Here is a 27,917-nt window from a genome sequence, read left to right as displayed (position 1 = left end):
TTCTTATTACTGAGCTGCATGTCATATTGGAATTTTGTAAAATCTGCCCTTATTTTGTCTACACTATTACACAATCTAACTTCAGTGTGACACCAATTGTGAGTCTTGTCGATGACTCTACATAAAATATTCACGGACCTCCAAGGAATTGTTTGCAAACAGAATGCGTGTATTATTTTGAGGTTAATCTAACAAAATTCAAAAGCACTTTTTGCCTCGCACTTACGAGCCTGTACGGTTGGTATGGACCCATACATTCGCGTGCCAAATGCCCATGTTTTGGTTAACTAATCCAGTAATATTGATTTTTAATTGATGGATCATTCAAATTGGTTCTAATGGATTTTCAAGCAAAAAGCGGGATTTGTTTTCATAGTTCTTTTGTTTGATCCGGCTCGAAGGACCAACTAATAGTCCATGAAATCGGCGGCACGATTGTATTCCCTTGTCGTGACATGCTTGTGTTTTGAACTTTAAAAACAAAGTATTTAATGCGACGCGGATATTTCATTCTGTTCGTGGATTGTTTGTTTGGTTATTTTCTTCCCCTTATCCAAATATATGGTAAAGTCATTACATAACCTAACCCAAATTTGATGGCTAAAATTTTAGTTGACTGTACCTATTTGCATTGGCACGCGACCTACACTACTACATCAAATTTCAAATTAATCCAACCACCAGAAGTAGCTCCATTTGTCTTGCTAATTTTTAACTAAACATACTTACTTATACGTGAAATTAAATATGTAAAATCTTTGTAATAAACTTATTCAACTAACCCTCGGTTGTCTTGGTTCCTTTAACATCGCAACGACATCTTACGGAGTTACAAATGTTTAACTGAACACGCAGTTGCCGTCCACCGCATTTAGATGGCGCTACTTGCCATATAACTTGCACATAGGAACACTAATTATATTACAGAATTAATAGCGTTTCAAGTTGAAAGGGATCTTTTAAATGAATAAGTTCGCCTTTATGCATTCACTTTGTTCCGTAATTTGTTAATTTTCTTAGCTAAGTCAACATCATCTCGGCCTACTGCAGGGGACGGGCCTCCTCAGTGGGCACGGGCAGTGGAGATTGGGAACTTCAATACATATAGCTAAGTGTGATAGCTGTTTGTTATATATGTAGCACGAGTAATATGACACTGTCATCATTCGTGCGAGAGTCGGAAAGTAACGAGAAGTTGAATGAATAATTCAATATGAATTAATCCAATTAAACAGAGATTCCGCTTTTGTCGACACGCGAGATTTATAGAGCAAAAAAGTTCTTTAACTTGAAAAATAATGGTTGATCGAGATAGAAGCTACTTTGTAGCATGGTCTGTATTTCTATTGCGGAGCTGGGATGTAAGTACGGAATGGTTTCGACGGAGCGCAGAATTAATCTTAGGAGAGCAGTGCCGCCGAACTACTATAGGGCTCTTTAGTGCCCCAGCCGTACAGTATACCTACTCGTATATCAAGGCTGACTAAACCCAGGGGTTGATAGCCTTGTTTTATTCATGTGTGTACCTATTCTCTTGCGTCAGACTTAAAATAATTTGCTCACCTAAAAAATGTAGTGGCCAGCCTTACCTTATCTTATATAGTACTTTGTTTTTCGATCTTTGCATCTATGTAGTTCATGTCATGACTCATTAATAATAGTAAGAATTAATTTAATTGTTGACTTTACTATACCTACTTTGTATGATTTAAAACGATACTTTTACAGGACACAAATAGAAACTAACTTTAACGATCCAATAAAATTTACTTCCAGTAAGAACTGCGGTTTTTTCAAGTGTTGTTGTAAATTGTGAACAACGCCATCTCGCGGCCGCTGGCGGAACTACAAAGTCGTTGGGCGGACCATCCGCGCTCGCGCAACTGCAGGCGTTAGCGTAGCTTTTTGGTACAACTTTTCATTTTTAAAGATAATTAATTATTATGTTGTAAATGTTGTTTAACTTACACTGTGTCTTAAGGGCAGTATAAATAAGAAATTACGAACGAGAGTCTATTAGAGTATCTAGTACCGGTGTATTCTAGTACCGCCCGTGCGACATACAATGTTTTTAATCACATTTGCGAGTAAAATTGTATACATATTTGTAAAAGAAAAAATAATATTTTTACAAAAATTGCCGATACCGCTGGCTACGCTCTTGGCAGCGCCAGCACCCCGCCGCCCTTCCCCTCCCGCAGCATGTGCCGGACGCGCGTGCGCTGTTCCTCCTGCAGGTCGTGCAGCAATGACTCATTTACCGACCTTGGGTTTCATGACAAGAACAAAAGGTCGAGGGTTTTAGTTGGGGAGTTGCAACCAAGGTAGCCTGCATGTTATAACACTGTTTACGAGTAAGTATGAGAAAATAGATGTAAAAAGTTGGTTACCTTTGCGTAGTCAATGGGCGAGGCATTCACGGGACAAGTGAAGAGTCCCTCACTGAAACAAATAAAGATAACATTATCATACGTACCTACAACATCATTAGCGCTATTGGCGGGCATCCTAGTAATATAATTAATTATTCACCATCATCATCATCCCAGCCTATATACATCCCACTGCTCGGCACAGGCCTCCTTTAAGAATGAGAGGGCTTGGGCCGTAGTTCCCACGCGGGCCCAATGCGGATTGGGAACTCCACACACACACACACACACCACACAGCACTAAATAGGTATATCTCATTCTTTGTCAATTGTGTTTGTCTACTTATTTTGTACAATAAAGAGTTTACAGACATACATACATACTTATATAAATGACATGATTAAATGCGTATTAAACATCCAAGATCCGAGAACAAACATTCGTATTATTCACACAAATATCTGCCCCGGCCGGGAATTGAACCCGGGACCTCAAGCTTCGTAGTCAAGTTCTCTAACCACTTGGCCATCCGGTCGTCTAAATCTAGATATCTCTACACCATCTTATTGTTTTCCGTTAACTTCGATTCTCATGTTATCGGGACTGACACCATGGAACATTACAAAATCTTAAAAGCTAAGAATATAAAGAGCTAAAACCTAAAAAAATAAAACTACATGTAAGTTTTGGGGATTCCCATGGGAAAACCTTTGTTATTTAACTAGCCATTAATGTATAACACAAAACCTTTTTTTCTAAGTGAAACTACCATAACTTAAGCAACATTTTTATAATCGGGCGTTTTCAAAAAAAAGTGTAAGTACCCTTTCTTTTTTTTTTGAAAGTTTGGAAAAAATGTGGCTTTTCCTACTCAGAATCAAGAGCACAATCGATACCGATCGTTTAAAAAAATATCCCCTTTTTTTCATACAAATTTTTATGGGTTAGTTTTGTCACGCCCAACTGAGTGTATGAAAAAACCGGTGCAGAACCGTCATTTTTTTTTGGGGACATTTTTTCAAACTATTGGCATCGATTGTGCTCTTGATTTTAAGTAGGAAAACACATTTTCCAAAATTAAAAAAAGAAGTAACACTTTTTTTTAAAACGCCCAACATCAGCTAGAATTTAGAAGACGAATGATCTGGTAATCAGTAGCGCATAATTGCGGCTCAGTGACGGTAATCGCATGCGCTGGCGCATGACGCAGCGTCGGCATATAATCGACAGCCATCGGTACTGGTGGCAGCGAAAGGTTTTAAAATAATAACCTAACCAATAAAAAGTTCGAAAACCCCCGACTTTGTCTAAGAACCATCGCTATAATAATAATAATAATACATTTGTTTATTTAGGCAATGATCCCATTATGACAAAATACGATACAAAAGAAATACAATTAAATTATATTAAATTAAACTTCACTAAACTAATCCAAAATCAATAGCTATTTATTATAGGGAAGGTGGACTGATGACCTGCTAAAGTCGCAGAAGCCGGATTGATGTGGGCGGTGCCGGACCGGCCATTGCGTCGTTTTTTTATTAAACATCCATGTCCGTATAATTTCATAATATCTATTTGCACTGTTAAGCTTAGATTTAAATTATTTTTTATTTTATTTTCTACTAGCGCTTTAAGCCTGCGATACAGAGTTTTCTAGTAACTCTAGTGCAGGATAACGTGTTACATAGAATTTTGTAAAACATTGTATTTATTGTTATTTTGTACTGCAAATTATTGAATAAATTATCTTATCTTATCTTATCCCGTAAAACCCATATCGAAAATACAAACTGAAATATAGGTGCATAGAAAAACCAGAAAAATAAGACCAGCGCTGGGAATCGGTGGGAATGGCTGGGATTAGGTGGTGTAGCGGTATAGCACGTGCCACGGAATGCCGAGGACCTGAGTTCGATTCCCAGCGCTGGTCTTATTTTTCTGGTTTTTCTATGCATCTATATTTCAGTTTGTATTTTCGATAATATTAGTAAGTACCTATAGCTAATAATTCAATTCTTAAAAGTATAGCTCCATCGATACTATCGATGATTCCGCCAATGTCGAGGTTGGAAAAGACCGAAGAAAGAAGGTTAGCCGTGTACCTATAGCTATAGATGAGTGAGAATCGCAAAAGTTTAAACATTATATTACCTACTCATAAACCATTGTTAGGATTTACTTTAACAATAAATCACTGAACATTGAACAAGTTATGCCCGCGGCAGTACTAATTATGAATAGTAGATAACAATTACCGCAGACGGGACACGTAGACAGACAGACGTCTTCCGGCAGATTCTAGCGTGGGGGGAATGACCTCTGTGGCATGGATGATCCAAGTTATACTTACTTTTCTATAACAATGTAGGTAAAATGAAGTAAAACAATTACATGTTCACTTCTCATGCTCGTAGAGTTCTTGTTTATGCTGGATCTAGGCGACATAAAATGACTTTTTATGCTCTAGTGCATAAAGTGAAATCTTCGTCTAAGACCAAGGTAATCAGGTGTCAGACACAAACAAAAAAGTTTCTACACGTTTTTTTTTAATAATTTTTAATTTATATAAAACTAAAAATCCATCTAATTAATCAAAATAAATCAATAAAACAAAAAAAATATAGTTAATTATAATAATGCATGAAAAATAGAAGATAATATTAGAAAGTGAACTTCCACTGTTGCTATTCATTTCCTCGCAATCTAAGTGAAAAGCAGAGTGTAAAACTCGAGTATTAAACCCAGTTTCCCCTCGACGTCTATCCACTCTCGCCGTATCGGCTCGGGTGGCTATAATGAACGTCTCGGGTAAAATGGCTCGTTTAATGCTCTTGTTGTACAATCTACTATTTCTCACTCACGACCATTATGATAGATACGTTTATGCAAAAGGGACAATTTCAATTAACTTTACAGTATTGTTATTCTGTCTCGTGACTCAGGCAGGAGACTTAAGTGATTACACTTGCTTAGCAAAACGATTGCAATGAAATCTATGTAAGAAGTAAATTGTTTCTTCATCAGAATTGCGCATGCGCGTTCAACTTTACGACCGTTTAGGATGCATTGTAACGTCCGTACAGATAGAACCTTTAACATACATTACCTATTCGTGCCAATGAGATACAAGACGCGGGTCAAGCATTTGACTGCAATTACTAAACAGCGAATTCATGAGCTAATACAACTAAAAACATTTATACTTATACTAGCTTTTGCCCGCGACTTCGCCCGCGTGTAATTCGGTTATCGCGCGCTGTTCCCTGGGGAACTGTGTATATTTCCGGCATAAAAAGTAGCCTATGTCACTCTCTGGCCCATAAACTATGTCTATGCCAAAAATCTCGTCGATCTGTCGCTCTGTTTCAACGTGAAAGACGGACAAACATTCAAACATGTACAAACACACAAACACTCACTTTCGCATGCATACTATTAGTATGGATAAAGTAGTATATAGTATGTATTTTAAACTGCTTAAACTTAGCTCGGAGTGTCTTTGCGCAATAGAATTCGGAGTAAGGAAATTCGCCGAACTAAAGTCATCGATATAGCTCGAAAAATATGCAAGTTGAAGTGGCAACGGGCAGGCCATGTCGCTTGAAGAATAGATATCCATTGGGGGAGAAAGGTCCTAAAGTGTCAATGGAAAACAAAGAGTTGGCATTCCTCCCACTGATATTTAAAACTAGCTTAGATCCAGTCTGCAGCTTTGTCCTGCGCACTGCGTCATTACGAGCCAGAAGGAGTGAATCTAGTCATCTACTTTACCTATATACTACCTGAAGGGCTTGGCAACGACTTCGTAGTTATACCGGGTGTGGCCTGTATTATGAGCAAATAATTAAAACATAGATCACACTCGTTAAACTGAACATTAGTTCAGCGACTTTTAAAAATAATCAGTTTTTTAATTTTTATACACTTTTAAGTTCATGCGAAGCAGCAATGCAAAGCAAAACGCTTGTTGTTTGTAGGGTGACAGACGATGTCAGTTGTATTCTAGGATGGCGTCCATTGATAGCAGTATTTAATTTGTATGAAAAAGGGAAATTTTAAGACTCCATTATTTTTGAAAAACGCTGAACTAATGTTGTTCAGCTTGATGAGTACGATCTATATTGAATTTTTTTGCTCGTATTACAGGCAACACCCGGTATAATAGGTACAATACAATATAATTACTCTATATTGAACATCAACTCATAGTAAGCAGTACAGAGAACACAGGTACATAATTTTACAAGGTAAGCTTCAAACTGTTCTAAAAATATTTCCTTGCCAAATACAAAATATCATCTAAACAAATCAGTTCAACGGTTCTAGCGTGAAGAGAAAACGGACAGACAGAGTTGCTTTCGCATTTATAATATTAGTGTGGATGGATAGCACAGATAGCACGGATATATAACTAACAACAAACTCACCAACTGCTATTCAATACATAATAACTAACATTTATCTAGAACTACGTCCTCCGGAAAACTGAATCCAGACCGCAAGCGGAATGGGTATTACATACAGGAAGACAGTTAATAATAGTACATAATACCGAAACAATCGCCTGCATAACGCATAACACGTCTTTGTAATTGATGTGTTGGTTACCGAGCTAATGTATCGGCACTGCGAAATAGAAGATCCGAACGCTTACCTTATGGAACCTACTTAACTGAGACCACGGCATTTTTTTAAGTTGCAATAATATTTTGCATTTTTAATTTGTTTATTTAAATTTTAACAAAACCTGAGCGCTGTAAAATTTCACTGGTTTCTTCTAATATATAAAATTCTCGTGTTACAGTGTTTGTAACCAAACTCCTCCGAAACAGCCTAACCGATTTATATGTTTTTTTTGTGTATTATTTGGTAAATTTGCGAATAGAACGTACCTAAACTATTTTTCATACTTCTACGTACGAAAAAAGACAATGAAAAGAAAAAAAAGAGCCTAAATGTTCCGCCTCGCAGACGTGCTCGAAGACCTTATCCGCCGTCGTCGTCTTATCCAACCGAGACAGGAATAAATACTTAGGTTATTTATTGTTAAAACTTTGTGTGTACCTATGTACGTTAGACAACTAATTTGTAATTTTATCTACAAATACCACAAATCACCATGTTCCCGAGCCATTGGATCGATTATACCGGTTATTAAGCAAAACGGTGTTGCACTGCTGATTCAGAACAGGGTTGCTAGAATGAAAAATAATTAAAGATTGTATCTTAGAATATTAATATCTCTAAAATTATTTTACCAATAAAAACAAAAGAAAACCAACGTTGCATTTAAATCGTTCGCTAACCAACCATTTCTTCATCATGGCGTTGAATATAAAAAAAAATTAAGACGACTGGAAAGCTTAATTGTCAGGGAACCTGATTAGTGATTACGAAAATATTATCATATACCTGGCTGATTCTAATAAAAGTGGCATGGCAGGCTAAAGTTAATTTAAAAAAATATATATATGTTTTTTTACTTTTTTTGCATAAAAACAGCTTCTTGGTATTTCATTTGTTACAAATATGTTAAAGGGAACAAAGTATTCCTAAAAACTTAAAGAGTTATGGGTCTTGAAATATTGATGAAGCAGGCTAAAGTTAAATTAGACAGGCTAGTAGTGAAAAGTTACCAGGTTAAAGAGAATTATATCAAATGAAAAAAGAAATGTATCATAAGTTTAAGGGGCTGTTTCACCATCCATTGATTAGTGTGAACTGGCGGTTAGGTGTGATGCCGTCTCTATTTGTTTTGTTCGAATAGACGTAGTCGGCATCACATTTAACCGTCGGTTAACGCTAATCAATGGATGGTGAAACAGCCCTTAAACTTATGATACATTTCTTTTCATTTTTGATATTATTCTCTTTAACCTGGTAACTTTCACTACAACTTTTAACATCCCCTAAATGTAATTTCTTAAAAAATTATGAGTCTCTTGGAGGCATATATAAAAAATAAAATTATTTCAAAATTATACATATTTTATACAGGGTTATTTGTAATTTACTAGCATCCTTTTAACCCTAAACTCCTACCACTTAAACAAATGTTTTTTGTTTTACGAGTTTTTAAAAATGGAGCCGTAAAACAAAAACATTTGCTAAATCATGTATATTTTTTTGTTTTTCCTTCCTGTTTTCTTCGCTGATATTGTGCTTTATGTTTCCTTTGGAACTCAGCATAGAGTTCTGGATTTCTTTTAGTTTTTCGTATCTTTTCTTTTCTCTCCTTTTTCATGCTAACCTCTCTTCTCTTGACTTTTGTTTAGTTTTGGTTTCCCCATTACATGTCGGCCTAAAATATTACGGATTAATTACAATACAATGCAATCAAATCAGTCCCTCCTATGAAATGAATGACATCAGATAGTAAAAACTGGCCAAATAAAACGTACCTAGGCAAAATAACACGAAAAATTCGTTTTAAACAAGTAACGACACCACTATTTTATACGAATGATTTTTTACAAACTGTAAAAATTTAGTTATAAACAGGATCACCATGATTGTTTTTTTTAATTTCAAGCCAATAGTTTCACTTTTAGAGGGGGGACACTCCAAAAAAATTGCAAAAGCTATATTTACGCAAATTTACAGCTATAGTACTAATGGATCTAGTGCGGATAGATAAACAGACACACAAATGAAATTTATAAGTGTTTAGTTTAATAAAAAGCAATTCTCTACATTACTTTGTAGAACACTGTTAGTACTACTTAAAAAAAAGTCCATAAAGTTATTCTTAGAATTATATGCAATTTTTAAATAAAATAATTTATAGTTCACTTTTTTCTGCCATGAGTCACTTTAGTCTGTGCTTCAGTTACAGATTAAAGTGACACAGGTTAAAGTGAAAGTGGATTCAAAAGACATTTACTCTAAAACCGTCAAAAATAAGAATGTGCCACTCTTAATAACGTAAGTAAATGTCATAATATCACATTAAAATGATTATCTAATAACGTCCCATATAAATAACATAAAATAATCGAGACAATGTAAAGTTAACATACCCGTTACAAACTCCAGTTTGCCGCCTTCGATCACTAATCGCCACAAAACTATGAAGAAAGGTCTCTAACCGTTCCGTACGGCAGTGAGCCAGATATTGGCCGAATGTTTACCGATGATTAAGGTGTGGTCTATCATTCTCCGTGTGTGAGTGAGACCCAACAATGCGAACACACAGACTACAGTGAAAAATCGCTGGACAAACTTTGAGTCTGAATATTGATGCATAAAATGATTTATTTAGGACCGTATTATTATTAAATGAATATCGTATTATTGTTTTTGCAATATATTATAAAATATAATTGTGAAATAGTACACAAATAATTCACAGGCCAAAAACCGGAGCATGTCCCTTTTGACAAGACAGACTACAGTGAAAATCGGTACTTACATTTATTTATTTTTTAAAGTAATAAGGATAAATAAATAAAATGGCCTGGCCTCGGTGTAAAGGTCTATGTTACATACGTCAATTTTTATTTTTTCTGAAAAGTATATTAATGTACTTTTTATTCAAAAAACTCATTGGCAGATTATAATGCCACTTTTATTAGAATCACCCACCTACCTCATTGAGTTTTTTGCCGGATTCTCCTCAATAGAGGTTTTTCCGAAGCGGTGGTAGTTTTTTTGACATTCATAGTGCTTGCTATAGCCTAAATTGAATAAAGATATTTTGACTTTGACTTTGACACATTTTCGCTAACGAAAATATATACTTTTGTTTTTGAGCCTTGGATATTAAATATATTTATATAAATAGTCAAAGTGCACGATTTTTGCTTAGTTTGCGATTAGATCGATTGGTTTAAATTGTCCCATGATATAATACCTTTATTTAATTTATTTAATTGATTTGCAGCACTTTTTATTAATCCTGAAGCTGGCAACACTAAAATCGATGGTGCAAAAACGCCCCCAGGCGTCGCGCACGCAGCAGCGTATATTTTCTTCTCATTGTCGATTAATTATCAACGGGAAAAAAACTATAGTCTATGAACGGACACTGGATTTATAGGCTTTTGCTGCAGACAATTTTAAACGTTACACCCATATTATCAATGTTGAATTTAGATAAAATGGATTCGTATACAATGTATAGTCTAGAATTTAATGTTATTAACGTAGTGCGAGAAATATTGTAACGCTGCGTTACATTGCTGTTTTAAATTGGTTATTTATAAATAAATTGCTTCATGGCCCCGCCATGTAGCGACACCCATACGATATCCGATTGTTTATACGAGGTTTAAAAAGGATTATTAGGTAATTATGTTGTACATAATTAAGCACATGATAATTTGTAATAGCATTACTGATTTTCGAAATTAAAGGTAAATGACTAATAGCTTGCTGGTGCATAATTTAATGAGGGCTATCGTTTTTTGTCTCACTAGATGGCGCACTGTTGCGTGAGGTTTTTAAGTATGGCTTTTAGAGTCTGTTATTACGGGCGTTAAAACAAAGTTTAGATTAAAATCATATTTAATACACCTTAAAACCGTACCATAAAAATATCCAGCAACCACAGTGTTGCTTAGTCCCGTTTTGTTCGGAAAAAAAGGGAGGAAAAAAGTTTCCGAAAGACAAAACTGTCTCAAAACACAGACATTCATTGCCCCGTAATGCATAATTGCCATAATTAATTTCAGATATTGCAAAATATTCACAAAATTATTCTAATTATAAATAAACCCGCGTAGCTCACCCAAAAACTATGAGATTTGACATTTCGGAGACCTCACGCTACACTAGCGCCTCTAGCGGCGAATTCATTCGCGATAGCCCTCATTGGCGTTTTTGTAACAACTACAGTGGGTGATAGACGTACGAACTTAAAGTACGCGGTTTTTAAGTTTGCGAGCCACGAGCAAGATTTCAAACCGGTTGGATCGCCGACGGTTTTAAAGTACACGTACTTACGGTGACACACAGGCGAAAAAGGTCGTCGAGCCATAAGTACGCGTACTTGCTCGTACGTCTGTCACCCACTTACCGGAGGGGAAATAAATCATAATATTAAGGCGAATTGCGGGTTTTAACCTCCAAACGCACAGATTCCTTTATAAAGGACTTATGGTAATTTTAAATTAAACTCTATCATAAATGACATAAAGTTTGATGTTCATAAATCAAAAATTTGACTTGGGCGTTAGGATATAATAGGGATGTTGACACCACCAATCAACTGACGTACTTTTTATAAGCTGTCAATACACAATTCTCCCATAGTTTTAATGGCGATAGCGACTTATGACGTCATAAGTCGCTATTTGTTCGCCAACTCAATCAACTAACTATTTATTTGTTTTAAAGCAGCAAAAAATCTAATTTTACAGTAAATCGAAAATTAATCTGGTTTTCAGGGCTAAAATAAAGTGTTTTTTTAATGGAGTCGTGCGTTTGAATTTTTTTTTAATGGCGTCAACATCCCCATTGTCTGACAGATTGATATAATACAGGACAACATTCCACTGAATACATATTAAGTATTATTATATTATAGGTATACATAAACAAGAGCAAAAAAAAAAATAGGTAACTTTTAGCATGCTTGGGACAAACCTTGCAACTGAGATTTCACACACTTATCGTTCCTGAAATGATGTGCTTAAAATGTAATTGTAGTTGGCGAGGTTCGAGTCGGAGTCGCGCTCCGAGAGTTTCGTATATTTGTCTATAAATATGTAGTGAATTTCAGTGGTATCAGAGCCCAAAGACAGGCATAAAAAAATAAGATTTTCAGACTTTTCTCATTGGTTGTGCTGTGTTTACACACACAACTACAAAAAGAACTGATTGTACAAAAGGAGAATGAATAAAATGAATGATTAAATGTCGAAATCCTGCTGTCATTACACGACATGTTCTTGTGTGCGTGACCTCTTAACTCTGGTGACACTACCTACACTTTCATACTAAATTTCAATCTTATTGGATAACCTGAAGTATCATCATAAATATAGGCTTTTCTAGAGATGCAACGGATATCCGGCCAATATCCGGTATCCGGCGTATCCGGCCACTATTTTACTACGAGTATTCGGCCGAATACCAGATAGTTGCGTACTATCCGGCCGGATACGGGATGGTAAAAACTTATAGTTATGATTAAAAACTGGTATTTATTTATCAATTATTGACATCAGTTTACATTTTAGTACATAAGATGACAATGTCTTAATTAACAACAATAAATATTTTTTCATCTTTTTTCATTTTATTCTAAGGTGCTGTTTCACCACCCATTGGATAATTTTAAATGACGGATAAATGTGATACCGTCTCGCGTCTATTCAAACAAAACAAACAGAAACGACATCATATTTATCTATCAGTTAAAATTAATCAATGGGTGGTGAAACAGCCCTTAAGTCAATTTATTATACTTTACTAGTTGCAACCTGCACGGAGTGTCATGCGCAATGCACATGTTCGAATTAGCTTAATTTATTTGTACGTAAAACTAGGCCGAATATCCGGCTATCCGGCCAACGGTCCCGCCGAATATCTGGTATCCGGTATCCGGCCAAACCACTAACCGTTTTATCTCTTTTCGGCACCTTTTCGGTTACAAAATTTTAAATATTTAAGGTCATACCTAAGCGTCCCCAAAAAGGGGAATTGACTTGATCTGTTTAAACTGCGAGTGCTTGTCACTGTCCCAGTAGTTGGCATCTTTAATCTTATGTCATTAGCAATAGAGATGACAGCGGGGTGTTGTCTATTGGGCATTAGCGTGTCGAGAACTCGAACGCTAACATTACATCCGTTTCCAAAAGAACTCATTAGTTAATTAATCGGTGTTTCCTTTACTTGTTTCGCAGACTGAAATTTCATAGAATTTCTTTTCACAAGTTTATACTTTGAAGAAAAAATCATTGACCGATTGATTTTATTGCAAATAAAATTTAATATTTCGATATTCATGTCACAGAATAACAAATCAAATATTCTTGTCTATAAAACAACGTATAAACTAATTAATTAAATACAAATTAACGTGTTATTGTAAAACCAATGCTTTATGCAGTCCAGTTGTCAATAAACAGAGCAAAACGACAATGCCAACTGCTGCATAGCTAACAGAATTATATGAGCATGACGTATTTATCTTGAAATAATTATCGATCATTAGCAGTCATACAAGTGTCCGCCCGCAGCTTCGTTTATGCAAACCAAATTAGATCTGGCAGTTGAACGAAAATTCTAGGATTTTACCAAATTCACAAACAACTTACCATCAGGAGACCCACTTGCTCGTTTTCCATCCAGTCGAATAGAATAAAATAAACTAACAACATGAACTACATAATATGGACAATTCGTCATTTAAACGATTTACTATTAGAGAGAGAGAGAGAGAGAGAGAGAGAGAGAGAGAGAGAAACATTTATTTACACATATACTATTATTGCTATTTACGCTATCCTTTATTACTCCCGATTCCGCGGGACTTGTTGTTATTCACGAGACGTTGATTTGCTTCTCAAGATCCAACTGTCCAATTAGGTAAAATTTCATCCAAATCCAAAAATAAGAGCATATATTTTCAGAATATATACATAATTATCGTGGGAACCACGGCCAAGCTCTCTTATTCTGAGAGGAGGCCTATGCTCAGTTTAAGGATGGATATAGACCAAGATGATGATGATGATGATGGAGCAAGCGTTGATGACAGATAATCATCTGTAGCTGCAACAGAGACTGGTGAGAGCCGGCAACCACACTGCCTCAGACTACAACGTCGACCAGATGGTACACTTTGTTTTATTGTGCAGTTACAGAGGTCTTATTGTTTTACACGCACGAATCGCCATCGTTTTCACCATATCCTTCTGTCACATGGTATAAGACGAGGAAAGAAAGATATTTGAATGAATTGAATAAAGATATTTTGACTTTGACTTTGAAAGAGATAATGAATGCGATCGCAAAGATCAGCGCGTTAGATAATTAGGCCTCAGTTCATGCATAACGAACACATTTGTCCTCACATACGTTTGACGGCCGGTAGCGTAATGGTTAGGAACTTTACTACAAAGCTTAAAGTTTGATCCCCGGTCGGGACAGATATTTCTGTGAAAAGTGCAAATGCTTGTGCTCGATTCTTAGATATGTATTTAAGATTATATCTATTGTCCTAAATACATTTTTAATTATTAATTTCGTATGTTATGTTATTATCTGATATATTTTAAATATTAACGTAACTTCCTCGATATAATTAGTCTGAGTAAAAGCTTAGAAAACAACCGGTAAGGTACGAGTATAGGCATAAAAAAACACTAAGTTAAATTGCATTATGCATGCAAGACTCGCGTTAACATTTGTAATTTTTACTTGAGGCCGAACTAGCCGTCGAAGTCGGGACCTCAAGTTGCATAGTCACACTCTAACTACAAGCCATCATCGTTATAGGTATAGGTCATCGTTTCAAGCCCGTGATCAATTATTGTAATTTATTGTAATTCGGTAAAACTCTGCCTAAGCGCACTGTCTGTATTACCTAGTCTATGAGAGCAGCGGCGCCGGCGCATCTTGTTCCATTTGTGTCGGTGTCTCGTTACTTCGAGTTTGATTTAATCCCGTAGAAAGTATCCAGGAATAAACAGTTTGTAACTAAACCTTCACAGTACAGAAATTTTGCACTTAGTTGTTTTTACAAGCTTTTATTTAGTTTCACCTGTCCCGTTGTCTGTCTGTCTAACTTCCAGTAGTTGGTGTTATATCTACTTTTTTATACAACATCTTGCTAATACAACAGTTGTATTGACTTGAAATTTGGTATTCTTTTATGTTAATTGCGTGACAATACAATAATGTGGCAGTGACATCCTGGTAGTCCGGCCAGGATCGTCTCCACAGGACGGAACTGTTCAACGGTTAATGGCATTGACTTGAAATTGGTATGCAAATGTAATTTGGGTGACAATACAAGTACAGTAAAAAAAATAGTCAGCAAAAAAAAGCTTGTATTAAAAATTAACTTTTTACCAAAAACTTATTTTACAAGCTTTTATTTAACTTGTAGTGCAATGTATGTATGTACATAGGTAATGTATGTACGGGTCAAATCTTGCAAGTTAAATTTGACGCACTTCCAGTGGTCGGATTGACTAGAAATTTGGCACACTTAATCTGGTGATAATACAATAATCTGGCAGTGAAATCCTCGTCTCCGCAGGACGAAAATCCTTAACGGTTCACGGCATCGACTTTTTGTCCTGAAAAATTGCATAGTTCTCGCAGGAAAGCGATACCTAAACGAATTCTAAGCGGATGGAATCGCAAGAAAGTTACACTGAAAAAAAAAGGATGGCTGAACTAGTTTGGCTACTTGACGTTTAGCCAAAATTTACTAATTAGGAACCAAATTACCTATGCTAATATTGCAAAACTGATTTTGTAAGACATCACCTAACTTTTAGCTACTAGTAGGCCTTAGTTTTGTAGTCACTCAAGTTGTTACAAGCAACAATTTTTTTGTTAAAGTTAGCAAACATTTTTTTTTTCAGAGTTCGAATTTGTAGGTTTTCCCTGATTTATTCATCCGTAATTCAGTGAAAACCTACAAATTCGACGGAAGCTCCTATTTATAGTCAGTTCGCCCTTCGGGCATGAGAAGCTACCTAACTAACTTAACCTACCTATTTTGCAACCTCGTGATTCGGCAGCATAATATTGCTCAAAGGGACCACGGGGATTTTTATTCCCCATGGTAACAAGAGTAAAATAGTCTCCAGAATTGTGGAAATTCTTCTTCTTAGCTCGCCTTCCATATCCCGCAGAGCATGTCGAAAGACAGGGCTATGCGAGGCATTCATAGCCCAGTTACTGCAGGGTTACTACGAAACTCGAAGTCCGTATCGTACCGTCCCTCTCGCTCTCGTATTAAATAGTATAAGTGTCAGAGGGACCGCACGACACGTACTTCGAGTTTCGAGTTTCGTAGTAGCCCTGCCGATCCGATGGATGTCGTATGCATATTCATGCCGCTTCACCAGTTAGCTACTGCGGTCATGTTACGTCATGTTTTTTGACGCAAACGCCTTGCTAAAAGCGACCGATTCTCTTATCTCTGGCCTTTGAGCCTCTAATTTAATCTGTATAAATAAATAGTAGATTGTACAACAAGAGCATAAAACGAGTTTTACACTTTGTTTTTCACTTCGATGGCGAGGAAATTAAATAGAAACAATGGAAACAACTCTTCGCTTAATATGTACCTTTTATTGTTCACGCATCACTGTTATAATTATAATTTTTTAGTTTTATTGATCAGTTTTGATTGATTTGATTTATTTTATAAATATTTTAAAAAATATGTAGAAACTTCTTTGTTTGTGGCTGTTTACACCTGATTGCCTTGGTCTTAGACGAAGATTTTACTTTATGCACTAGAGCATAACAAGTCATTTTATGTCGCCTACTTACCGAACTTTACGAGCATGACAAGTAAAAAATTATTTGCTGAAATGTATGTATGGTCGACCAAGAAAGTGCTTTACCAATTTTAATGATAGTTAATACTTCAGAAATATATATGGAGCTGTGGTGGCCTAGTGGTTTGACCTATCGCCTCTCAAGCAGAGAGTCGTGGGTTCAAACCCCGGCTCGCACCTCTGAGTTTTTCGAAATTCATGTGCGGAATTTCATTTGAAATTTACCACGAGCTTTGCGGTGAAGGAAAACATCGTGAGGAAACCTGCACAAACCTGCGAAGCAATTCAATGGTGCGTGTGAAGTTCCCAATCCGCACTGGGCCCGCGTGGGAACTACGGCCCAAGCCCTCTTGTTCTGAGAGGAGGCCTGTGCCCAGCAGTGGGACGTATATAGGCTGGGATGATGATGATGATGATGATATTTGAGGCAAGCCGAAAACTTGTCCCATAGCTCCGTTCTCTCGTATCGTCCCAACACGGAATTATAGAACTAGCTCGTGATTAGCAGGGCTAAATCTACCCCTTAATTTAAAAAAAAAAAATTTTCCCGAAATAATTATGCTTTGAACATTCAACTACAACATATAAAAATGCGGTTTTTAACTTCAAAGCAGGTTTTTTAGCGATGGTTCTTAGACATGTTTCATCAAAATCGGTTCAGCCGTCTTTGAGATATTGAACTTTGAAGTGACAAAGTCGGGGGTTTTCCAACTTTTTACTGGTTAGGTTATGCTCTTAATGATTCTATCAATGACAAAAAGAACATGCATTTTTTCCCACATTAAAAGAAAAACAGTATTAGCTCTTAATCGATTGTCAGTAAGATATCGATCTTTTAGATTTATAAGCCCATTTTCACGCGATAAAGATCAATAAACAACTTTCACTGCACATACAGTGTTATATTATGTTAATATGAGCATGATTAAGTGTTCATGATATTTTTTGCTGCGGGGTAGAACGATATTTATTAAAGTCAAGGATCCCGGTGGCTATGGTTGGGAAATGTTAAAGAGTTAAGTTAAATACTACCTGGTTCATTGATCTATATTTACATGTACAGTCAGCAACAAAAATATAATTACGTTTGAAGTGCCAAAAATATGGATAAAGGACTTTATTGCCAGAACATTAAGTAAGGGGACCTATATATTTTTTGCACTTTGGCTGTATTCGTATCTTTGTTGCTGGCTATACTTACCTACTTATTAAACGAGCAATTTACATATGTATATTTATTTATTTTGAGATCACGGAAAAGGCTCTTACAATTTAGATGTAAATTTACTTTGCTCACCGACGACCTTGTGATATGTATGCAAGATATGCGTGTTCATAGAGTTCCTTCACAACCACTGTAAGAACACACACAAATCACACAAACCCATCTATCACCACCACCACACCACACTGACGCGTTTCGAACTGAACCGGAGCTCATCGGTGAGCTGCACACACTGTATGAACACAGATATTATGTTGCATAGACGTATAGGTCGCGGGTGAGCAAAGTAATTGTTTTTAGTTCATTGTTATACATCCAAAAAGTAACGCATGATTCAATAAGTTACATTTTGATTTATTTTGACATGTACCTACTAGATGGGGACGTACCATCAGCCAAATAAGTGGTCTATCAATTTTTACACAAGTTCCTTTCAAATGAATATGTCGCTAAAGTCGAGTTACGTCTATTGGCATTATTGTTTTGTGACATGCAAACGATTATCAACTTTAGGGTGGTAGACCACATATTTGGCTGATGGTACAATCGATTTATGTACTTAGTTTGATAGTAGGAGAGCTGGCACCAATTTTTGGGTATGTATATTTGAGGCCGCGGTGGCCTAGTGGTTTGACCTATCGCCTCTCAAACAGAGGGTCGTGGGTTCAAACCCCGGCTTGCACCTCTGAGTTTTTCGAAATTCATGTGCGGAATTACATTTGAAATTTACCACGAGCTTTGCGGTGAAGGAAAACATCGTGAGGAAACCTGCACAAACCTGCGAAGCAATTCAATGGTGCGTGTGAAGTTCCCAATCCGCACTGGGTCCGCGTGGGAACTATGGCCCAAGCCCTCTTGTTCTGAGAGGAGGCCTGTGCCCAGCAGTGGGACGTATATAGGCTGGGATGATGATGATGATGATGATATTTGAGGCAAGCCGAAAACTTGTCCCATAGCTCCGTTCTCTCGTATCGTCCCCAACACGGAATTATAGAACTGGCTCGTGATTAGCAGGGCTAAATCTACCCCTTTTTTTTTCCGAAAATAATTATGCTTGAACATTCAACTACAACATATAAAAATTGTACATTGCCTCAAACATATTTTTGGAAAAAGAAATTTTTTAAAAATTTAGGGTTTGATTTAGCTCCGCTACTAACCAGACAGGTCTGCAGTTCTGTATTGGGGTATGGGACAAGTTTTCAGCTTGCTTCAAATATCTACCCAAAAATTGGTGCCAGCTCTCGGACTATGCGTCTTGTCTGTGAAATATTATAAAATGGGCCTCACTCATTACAATGTATGATTTAACCCTTGCATACAGTTAGTATCTCGGAAACTCAGATTGCTATAACGGTCGCAGGCGCACGCTAGACAGAGCAAGTCGATGTATTGACAGCTGTAAGTTGGAACATGGTAGGAAAATGCCAGCTTACTCCACAGGTTTGAAGGACGAAAAAATGTGGACTGAGTAACTTTTTACTTTAAAAAACCGGCCAAGAGCGTGTTGACATGCCCAAGATAGGGTTCCGTAGCCATTACGAAAAATCAAGTAAATGTTTTTCTAAGGATTTCTTAAGGGTACGGAATCTTCCAAGTTTACGTATATTTTATACCTTAGGCTGCTTTTTACTCTTAAACTACTACTAATTCTCAAGCAATCTTATCCGTTATAATTTTGATATAGGTACTTAATACCAATCCTGAATTTTTTCAAATTTTTTCCACCCAAAGTTTAGATTTGAATGAAAATTTGCACTTTACAGTTGAATATTTCGCAAACGGACCATTAAATCGAAAAAATCGTTCAGGCAACTACCCAATGGTTTTGAAATTCCTATATAACGATACCCACACACTATAGGGTTAGTCAAGAAAAAAGAATCACCCCAGCTTTACGTCTATAGGAGCTACCCTAAAAAAAAAAAAATCTTATTCTTTGTCGGCATGACTGATATGTATCTCATATTAAATTACAGCTTTCTAGTACTAACGGTCTCTGAGCATAGCCACGGACAGACAGACAGACAGACAGACAGACGGACAGACATGGCGAAACTATAAGGGTTCCTAGTTGACTACAGAACCCTAAAAAGATATCACAAAGTCATCGCTGTCATTAAGAGGCGACCTACGCAACTCACTGCTATTTTTAAACAGACGTGGTATAAAATTGGTGTACTTCGTGGCAATAAAAAAAATATTACGATAATCTTGATCGTATTCCTGAGTTAGTCGTTGCTTTCAAAACACGATTAAACTAATTTGGCTCGATAGATTTTATTGCCAAAGTGAGCTCTTACTTTGATTTAGAAACCAAAAATACTCCGTTATTTATAAAGACACTATAATCAAATTACTAAGTCTGATTTACAAACAAAACGTAATAATAATATCTGTCGTGTTATTTCTTAAATCTAAATCGTAATTTCTTTGCATTTATTTTATTTCAATTTTTGATGAGCAAAGACTTACGCCACGCCGACGACATATTGCTTCTCTGTCACTTCAACGCAGAGAAACAGTGAGCGCTTAGGTGCTCTGCCTGATTGACCTGCGTCGCTTTTCTCCACAAAATTCATTTACGAAAAAAAACTTTTACATTTACACTTCTTTCATAACACTCAATCTATGAGTAAGGAAATTATTATTAAATTACGTTATCACTGTATTTTGGGTATTTAAGGTGTTTTAGGATAGTCAACACCGAGAAATAAATTAAATAACGCAAAAAAAAAACAAGAAGCCCTCATACTCGTACAATGACAGACAACATGTCAGAAGATGTCAGAAGTTGTAAAGTAAGTGTGTTGTTTATTACAAGAATTAGGTAAGTACAGAAAAATTGGTTAGTAGTCTAAATAGTTTTATTGGCTCCATATTTTGTCTATTACTTATAAACTGATAACTACCATAGTAGGAATATAGGACATGTGTTCAAACTTAATACGTGTCTGGTACGAGTATATAGCCTACCCAACGAAGACCAAAAACTGCCTCTCCGGGGAAATCTCGCGTATAAGTCAATTTTGGCATAGTTGTAGGGGATGGTGTTTAAGACCACATACTAAAAGTAGGTACTGATGGGTGGGGGTAGAGCTAACGGGTGGGGAGGAGTTTGTGTAAAAGTCCCATTTAGTTTTTCGTAAATAACTCGTAAACCACAGCAAAAAATGTTCTAAAACATAAGTAATCTACATAAAATTCTCTACAAAAAAAATTCTAAACATTTTTTTTAAGTATGGCGATGGATGGATGTTTGTTACTCTTTCACGTAGAAACTACTGAACGGATTTGCATGAAATTTGCCATACAGGTAATAAATACCCTGGATTAACATGTTCTACAGTAAAAAAACGCACTGAGGTCTCTGAACCAGATGATGATACATCTACACTACACAAGCACTATTTTAGTACAGTAAGTACCTACATTATTTTGAGACACCCACTAAATAACATGACTTATATAAAACAAATATTTACTTTATTAATCGTTGGGCAAAGTAACTTATTGATTGAATTTTATAACGGGCAAAGTTATTTAGACAACATTGCCCACATGCGTTATAATAGTAGAAAAAGTTCTCACTTACAGGTTCAAATACTGCACTTTGTGCTTTTTGTATTAGTGTTAATAAAATATCCTTCTTTCTTTCTTTATACGTAATTTCTCCACTCTTGGAACTCCAGTTTTATAAATCTAAAGTACAATTAAAATAGTAAATAATTTATTAATTCAGACAAAGTGATTGCATTTAGTCGTTAGGTAACAGTTCATAGTTTGGTTTTTCTAGTAAGCCGTCCCTTTTATCAAATGGGCACAGTTTTTTCTGCGAGTACTCGTATCTCCAAGAATATTTATGTTGAGTATGAATATCCTACTTGTGTCAGTTCTTGACTTTTGTTTTTTTAATGTATTTATTATCAGTATGTAATCAAGCGATTTGTTTCAAATTTTAAAGTTGTTCTTTATATAGATTTACATCGCCACTCAAAAATCATATAAATTAAAAAAAATACCAAATAAAAAGACACATTTCTTTTATTTGGTTTTGAAGTAGTGACACCTCTAACTTTTTTTCTAACCATACATTGACCTATTACTTGCCTTGAATTAACCATACATTGACCTACTACTTGCCGAAATATCAAAGTTTTGTAGGTACTTCCTATTAAAAATAAGGGACATACGTGGCCTAGTTCTGTATTCAATCGGTGTTTTTAGTGTCATATACAAACTGTTGTTGTTATAATTTGTTATTGGTTATTAGCGTTTAACTCATAAATATGATAAAATTATTAGAAAACTCAAACATAATATAGATGTGTTTGTATACATACGACATTGATAGAACACTGATTGAATACAAATTGCTGATTTTTGACAGGACCCCCTGTCCCCTGTTTGGAGTAACGCCTGGAAAATTTTGATATTTAGGCAAGCAGGCGAGAAAAAATCTAGAAGTTGACACCTCTGTCATGCTGAGGATGCTGGTCTCTTTTTCTGGTTTTTCTGTGCATCTATATTTCAGTTTGTATTTTCCTACCGACTATGGCCTTGTTGTAACAGGATCATAGCGGGTAATATTTGGAATTGGAACTAATATTGACACAAAAGTACATTGTGCATTAAGGGCTGTAAAAAGGGGATTATTAACGAGAGTCTATTAGAAGCCTGAGCTTAACTGACTTCAGAAAAAAGGAGGTTATCAATTCGGTTGTATTTTTTATGTTGGTTCTGAATTTTGGGCAAAAAACCGTCAACTTTGCCTTAGGGCCATTTTCTTATAAAATCGATTGTCACGAATGAGTATTTTTTGTTCAATAAAGGGTTTATAACTCTCTATTGTACATAAAACATATAAAAATAACAGTTATCAGAGCAAAGTACAATGTTTATTTTGTGTTTATTAAAATTTAAGTTTGTAAACGTAAGTGCTTTATAAAATTATAAACGTGGGTAATTTTACTCAATATAATGTCCACTTGTGATTGAAAAAATTGCCCGCCAGGCAATGTTATGTCCTTTGAATGTTTTATCCGACTGTACGAAGCAAATGAGGTTTTTGGTTTTCAAATAAAAATCGATACCTATCTGCAAATGGATCCATATTTTAGTGTATACCTACCTAAATGAGTATAGGTATTATAAGTTATCTTCAGTTTTGTCTACATTTTGAGAAATATATCTTGCTTAATTTTTAATATTTTGATATAGGTATTTCTCTAGCAAGAAATTACTAATACACTTTTAGAAATGTAGGTGTATTTCATAGGCCATAGTTAAATTAAAGTGTACCTAAGAAAATAAAAGTTAGGTGAACTTTAGTATTGTGTCACCCGAAAGACGTCCACTGCTGGACATAATAGGCCTCTCCCAAGGCTCTCCACTCAGACCGGAGTACAATAAAGAGTCATTGTATTGTATTGGAATGCAGCTTTGAAAATACTCATAATAACCGAATTTTCACATTTTTCGTAATTTCGGCGATTTTCAAGTTAATAAAAACGAATTATTACCTAAGTACCTAAGTACATAAAATTGAATCAGTTTGAACGTGGGAAATTGTAACGTCATAGCCTTGTCATAGCAGTCAGTATATGACGTATTCAATACAAACTCCATAACAAACGATCGTTTTGACATTTCTGAAAAACTTTAGCGGTACCGTATTTCGCCGCGCTGCGCGCGAAAACGCGTCGCTGTCAGATAACGCCTACGAACAAATCGCGGTTGCACGCGATCTATCTCAGAGGGGTCGCGGGGGTGAGGTACAAAACCGCTCGCGCAGTTAGGCGTGGGTGGACTCTTAACCCTACCAATAAAGCTACAAAATACTATCAGTGCCCTTAGTGTAAGTTTTCGGTTACAAAATAAGTCTCGATGGCGTTCGCGTTAAAATCTCAATTTTTTATGGAAACACGAACATCGCAAACGTTCCGCTGAGGCGCTGTTCGTGTTTCCATATAAATTGAAGTTTTAACGCGAACGCGATCGAGAAGTATTTTGTAACCGAAAACTTACACTAAGGGTACAGTTTTCATAGAAACTTGAAGTTTGGTATAAAGGTAGCTCTTAAAGCACAAACCAATATAACCTAACTAACAAAAACTTGGAAAACCTTCGACTTTGTCACTTCAAAGTTCAATATCTCAAAAACGGATAAACTGATTTTGATAAAACATGTCTAAGAACATCGCTAGAAAACCTGATTTCAAATAAAACTCATTCGAATCGGTCCACCGTTTAAGAGCTACGGTGACACAGACATACTTATCGGCCAAACTTATAACACCCCTCTTTTTGCGTCGGGGGTTAAAAAAAGGAGACATTATCTACATACGATACGATACATCTTCGTATAAGCTCTTCTAGTGCAATATATCCTCGTTATTGGTATGAACTTTACGAGATGAGATGTAAATTTTATGTCGAGCGAGGTCTGGGACGGCCATTAATCTCAATTTGTCATGTCTGTTCGTCTGTCTCTGCCACGGAACTCATAAACTTTATATTGACTCATGTAATTACTTGATAGCGATATTCAATAAAGTTGTTAGAGTTTAAACAAGTTTGTAGTGAACTTTATTTATAGCAAAAGTATTTTTTTTTTTTTTTATTTGACTGGATGGCAAACGAGCAAATGGGTCTCCTGATGGTAAGAGATCACCACCGCCCATAAACATCTGCAACACCAGGGGTATTGCACACGCGTTGCCAACCTAGAGGCCTAAGATGGGATACCTCACGTGCCAGTAATTTCACCGGCTGTCTTACTCTCCACGCCGAAACACAACAGTGCAAGCACTGCTGCTTCACGGCAGGATTAGCGAGCAAGATGGTGGTAGCAATCCGGGCGGACCTTGCACAAGGTCCTACCACCTGCAAATCATATCCAGTCAGCATCAATTCCAGTCAGTAGTTTAGAGTACTGGTGCCAATGACAACCGTACCGATATAACCCAGTGGTAAGACCTAACTACGAAGCTTGAGGTTCCGGGTTCGATCATCAGTTGGGGCAGATATTTGTTTGAAAAATACTAAAATTTGGTCTCGAGTCTTGGGTGTTTAGTATGCGTATAAGTATATGTAAAAGCTGACCAGCATTATAAAAAACCTCGCCATATTGCGGAAAACCAATAGAACTAATTTCTTGCACTGGTAACAATAAATTCAAATGTCATCTGTCTATTGCTGTCAAATTTTAACGTTGTTTGCGCGTGGTATTTTAAAGTGTTATTTTGTGTTTTTGTGCGTTAAAATGCCGAAGTTTATCCATAGCTTTAGAAGGAAAATAATAGTATAAAATATTTGTCATAGAAAAAGTCTGAGGGATTAGAAAATATTCCTTTAAGTAACATCACCGACACTGTTGTCAATATGACTGGTAGGTATCGTATAGTAAGTGTAAAGAATGTTGCAATATAAAACGTAGAAATGCTGCCCTCGCGTCAGGTTTTTTTATATTTCTTTATCCGTTGCCTAGAAACCATAATACAAGCTTTACTTACTTTGTGACTAGTTCAATTGGTGCCAAGTGTCCTATAATATTTATATTATTTATCATTATTTGTCTCGGGACTAAGGATCCGTTTCCACCAGAGATTGTGAGGGGATGTGTTGCGGGTATGTGTTTTTCATGAACCAATAGGCTTTATTTACCTCGCCTGGCTCCGCTCAGCTGTTTCCATCAGATATGTGCTGTGCGAAGATAGGTAAATGAAGCGTTTCTATTGGTTCATGAAAAACAGAATCCTCGCATCACATCATCGCTCATCTCTGGTGGAAACGGCCATTGCAATGTGGTCGAAACGTCAAAGTAATTTAGCAATAAGTAGTAGTCGTGAATAAGTCCCGAGGAACCTAGTTCATTTGTATTGGTTTATAATTCTTAAAGTGAAGGTAATATGAAAGAAAATACATGAAAAAATTATCGCCAAAAAGACAGCGTGTGAGGTTTTGATAGGTAGTTTATGCGTCAAAAATAGTGAAAATATAACAAATGCACTGGTAGAGCCACCAAATGAATTCAGATTTTACGGACCAACGTCGAAGTCAAAGATAGTATTCTAATCAGTGTCTTAACTGGCAACACATTGTTACTTAAAACATTAACGCCATAGCAACAGCAAGTCCATACAAAGCATCTCATTTAAAACGCACCATACAAAGTCATGCATAACTCAGTTGCATTCAAAGAATTAACATACGGGTGCTAACTCACCTATTCACTTTGAACAGTAGTCCAACCGGAGTCATGGCCACTTACAAAAGACAAAAAAACACTTAAATCCAATGTCTTTTAAAAAGTTTTTCAAACCACTTAATACTGGCCACAAAATATAAACGCGACGTTTTCTTTTTCGAATTTGACGTATGTCTTCGATGTTCTATTTTTAAATGTGACGTCCTATTTAAATGTAACGTTAATTTTAATCGATTCAAATCGAGCTCTAAGTACAGAGCGAGTGATCGATTGCGCGTGCTATTCGAACGACGGTCGCCACCATTCTGTGGCAGTGACAAACAATGCGTCTGCGTACTAATTAAGTATACATAGTTAAGTACAAGTTTCCATTGCAGGAGGCAACAGGTGGCTTAATATTTCTATTTTTAAGTGTAACGGAATTTTAGATCGTTTTGATCGATGTCCTTCAGAGCAGGGGAAGAATGCGATTTGCTTGGTATGTTTTTGCGGTTTTCATGCCTAGTCGTCGGTTGAACATGTTTTTTGTTTTTTTTCTGTCAGAGGTATTCATTTACTAGTTTTTACCCGCGGCTTCGCACACGTAAATCATTAGATCCAGCATCCAGTTTCTGCGTGAAGGAGGAACAAACATACACACTCACTCACTCACTCACAAACTTTCACATACCTATTTGATAGTGACACAACTCAAAATAAAAGGAGCGTTAAAATTGAACTTTAATTGAATAGTGACATATTTCAAAATGTACTGCCCTAGAATTTATAATTAGTTATTATATTAACATACACAAAAAAAATACAAACATTGGAACATAGAACCTCCTCCTTTTTTGAAGTTGGTTAAAAACAATAGGACAACCTGACATAGCATTGTGCTTAAAGAAGCAAAAAGGGCCCCACTCAGCGTTTTGCCACGGCAAGCCACAGCGCTAGTTTTTTAACCGACTTCAAAAAAGGAGGAGGTTCTATGTTCCAATGTTTGTATTTTTTTTTTTTTTATTTTTTTAATGTATGTTCACCGATTACACAGTCAATTGTAGACCGATTTTCAAAATTCTTTTTTTATTCGAAAGAGTATTCTTCTGAGGTGGTCCCATTTTCACCAAGTTTTCTTTCGAACTGATCTGATGCTGAAGCCAGAAGGTAGGCAACGGAACTCTGTTATAAAACAACGTAACTAAGCCGTGTTTGGGCTTAATGGAATCGCTGAGAGATGTAAGTACTTTGGCTTCGAATCACTAAAAAGTGAGAAATAAAGATTTTTTTTAACAAAAAGTAAAACCGACTTCAAAAATGATTTATTTTTGACATTATTACAATTGTTATTATTTTGTTTAATTAATTTATTACATTTCTTATTGATAATTTTGAATTTAATTCTGGAATTCAATCATTTTGATCCATAAAAAATTTACCTACATGAGCTACTAGCTCAGCTAGCTAGTTATTTTGTTATGACGATTAAAGTTTCTATCTATCTATCTATCTATCTATCTACTCTGACATTGTCTTAATCTTTTTATTATTATTATTATTAAATGTAACAATAAGAACCTATCTATACTAACTCACAACCTATCAATAAATATATGAATTTGAATTTGAAAAAAATAAAAAAATAACAAAAAATGGA

General features: G+C 36.0%; 1 protein-coding gene across 1 annotated transcript in view; it reads right to left on the bottom strand.

Moving 5' to 3' along the window:
- Traf4 (TNF receptor associated factor 4) overlaps window positions 1-26,574 on the bottom strand; it is a 113,239-nt gene extending 86,665 nt beyond the window's left edge. Inside the window, exons 1-2 of the mRNA XM_074087536.1 lie at window positions 26,300-26,574; window positions 2,391-2,442 (exon numbers count right to left, since the gene is read on the bottom strand). Coding sequence (XP_073943637.1) covers window positions 2,391-2,442; window positions 26,300-26,334 — 87 coding nt within the window. The 5' untranslated portion in view covers window positions 26,335-26,574. The remainder of the gene's footprint in view (window positions 1-2,390; window positions 2,443-26,299) is intronic.
- Window positions 26,575-27,917: the final 1,343 nt, after the last annotated feature.

The sequence above is a fragment of the Choristoneura fumiferana genome, chromosome 5, assembly GCF_025370935.1.
Source record: "Choristoneura fumiferana chromosome 5, NRCan_CFum_1, whole genome shotgun sequence".
In the NCBI taxonomy this organism is placed as follows: domain Eukaryota; kingdom Metazoa; phylum Arthropoda; class Insecta; order Lepidoptera; family Tortricidae; genus Choristoneura; species Choristoneura fumiferana.
The sequence above is the reverse complement of the archived record's forward strand: the minus strand, read 5'-3'. Positions and strand labels throughout refer to the sequence as shown.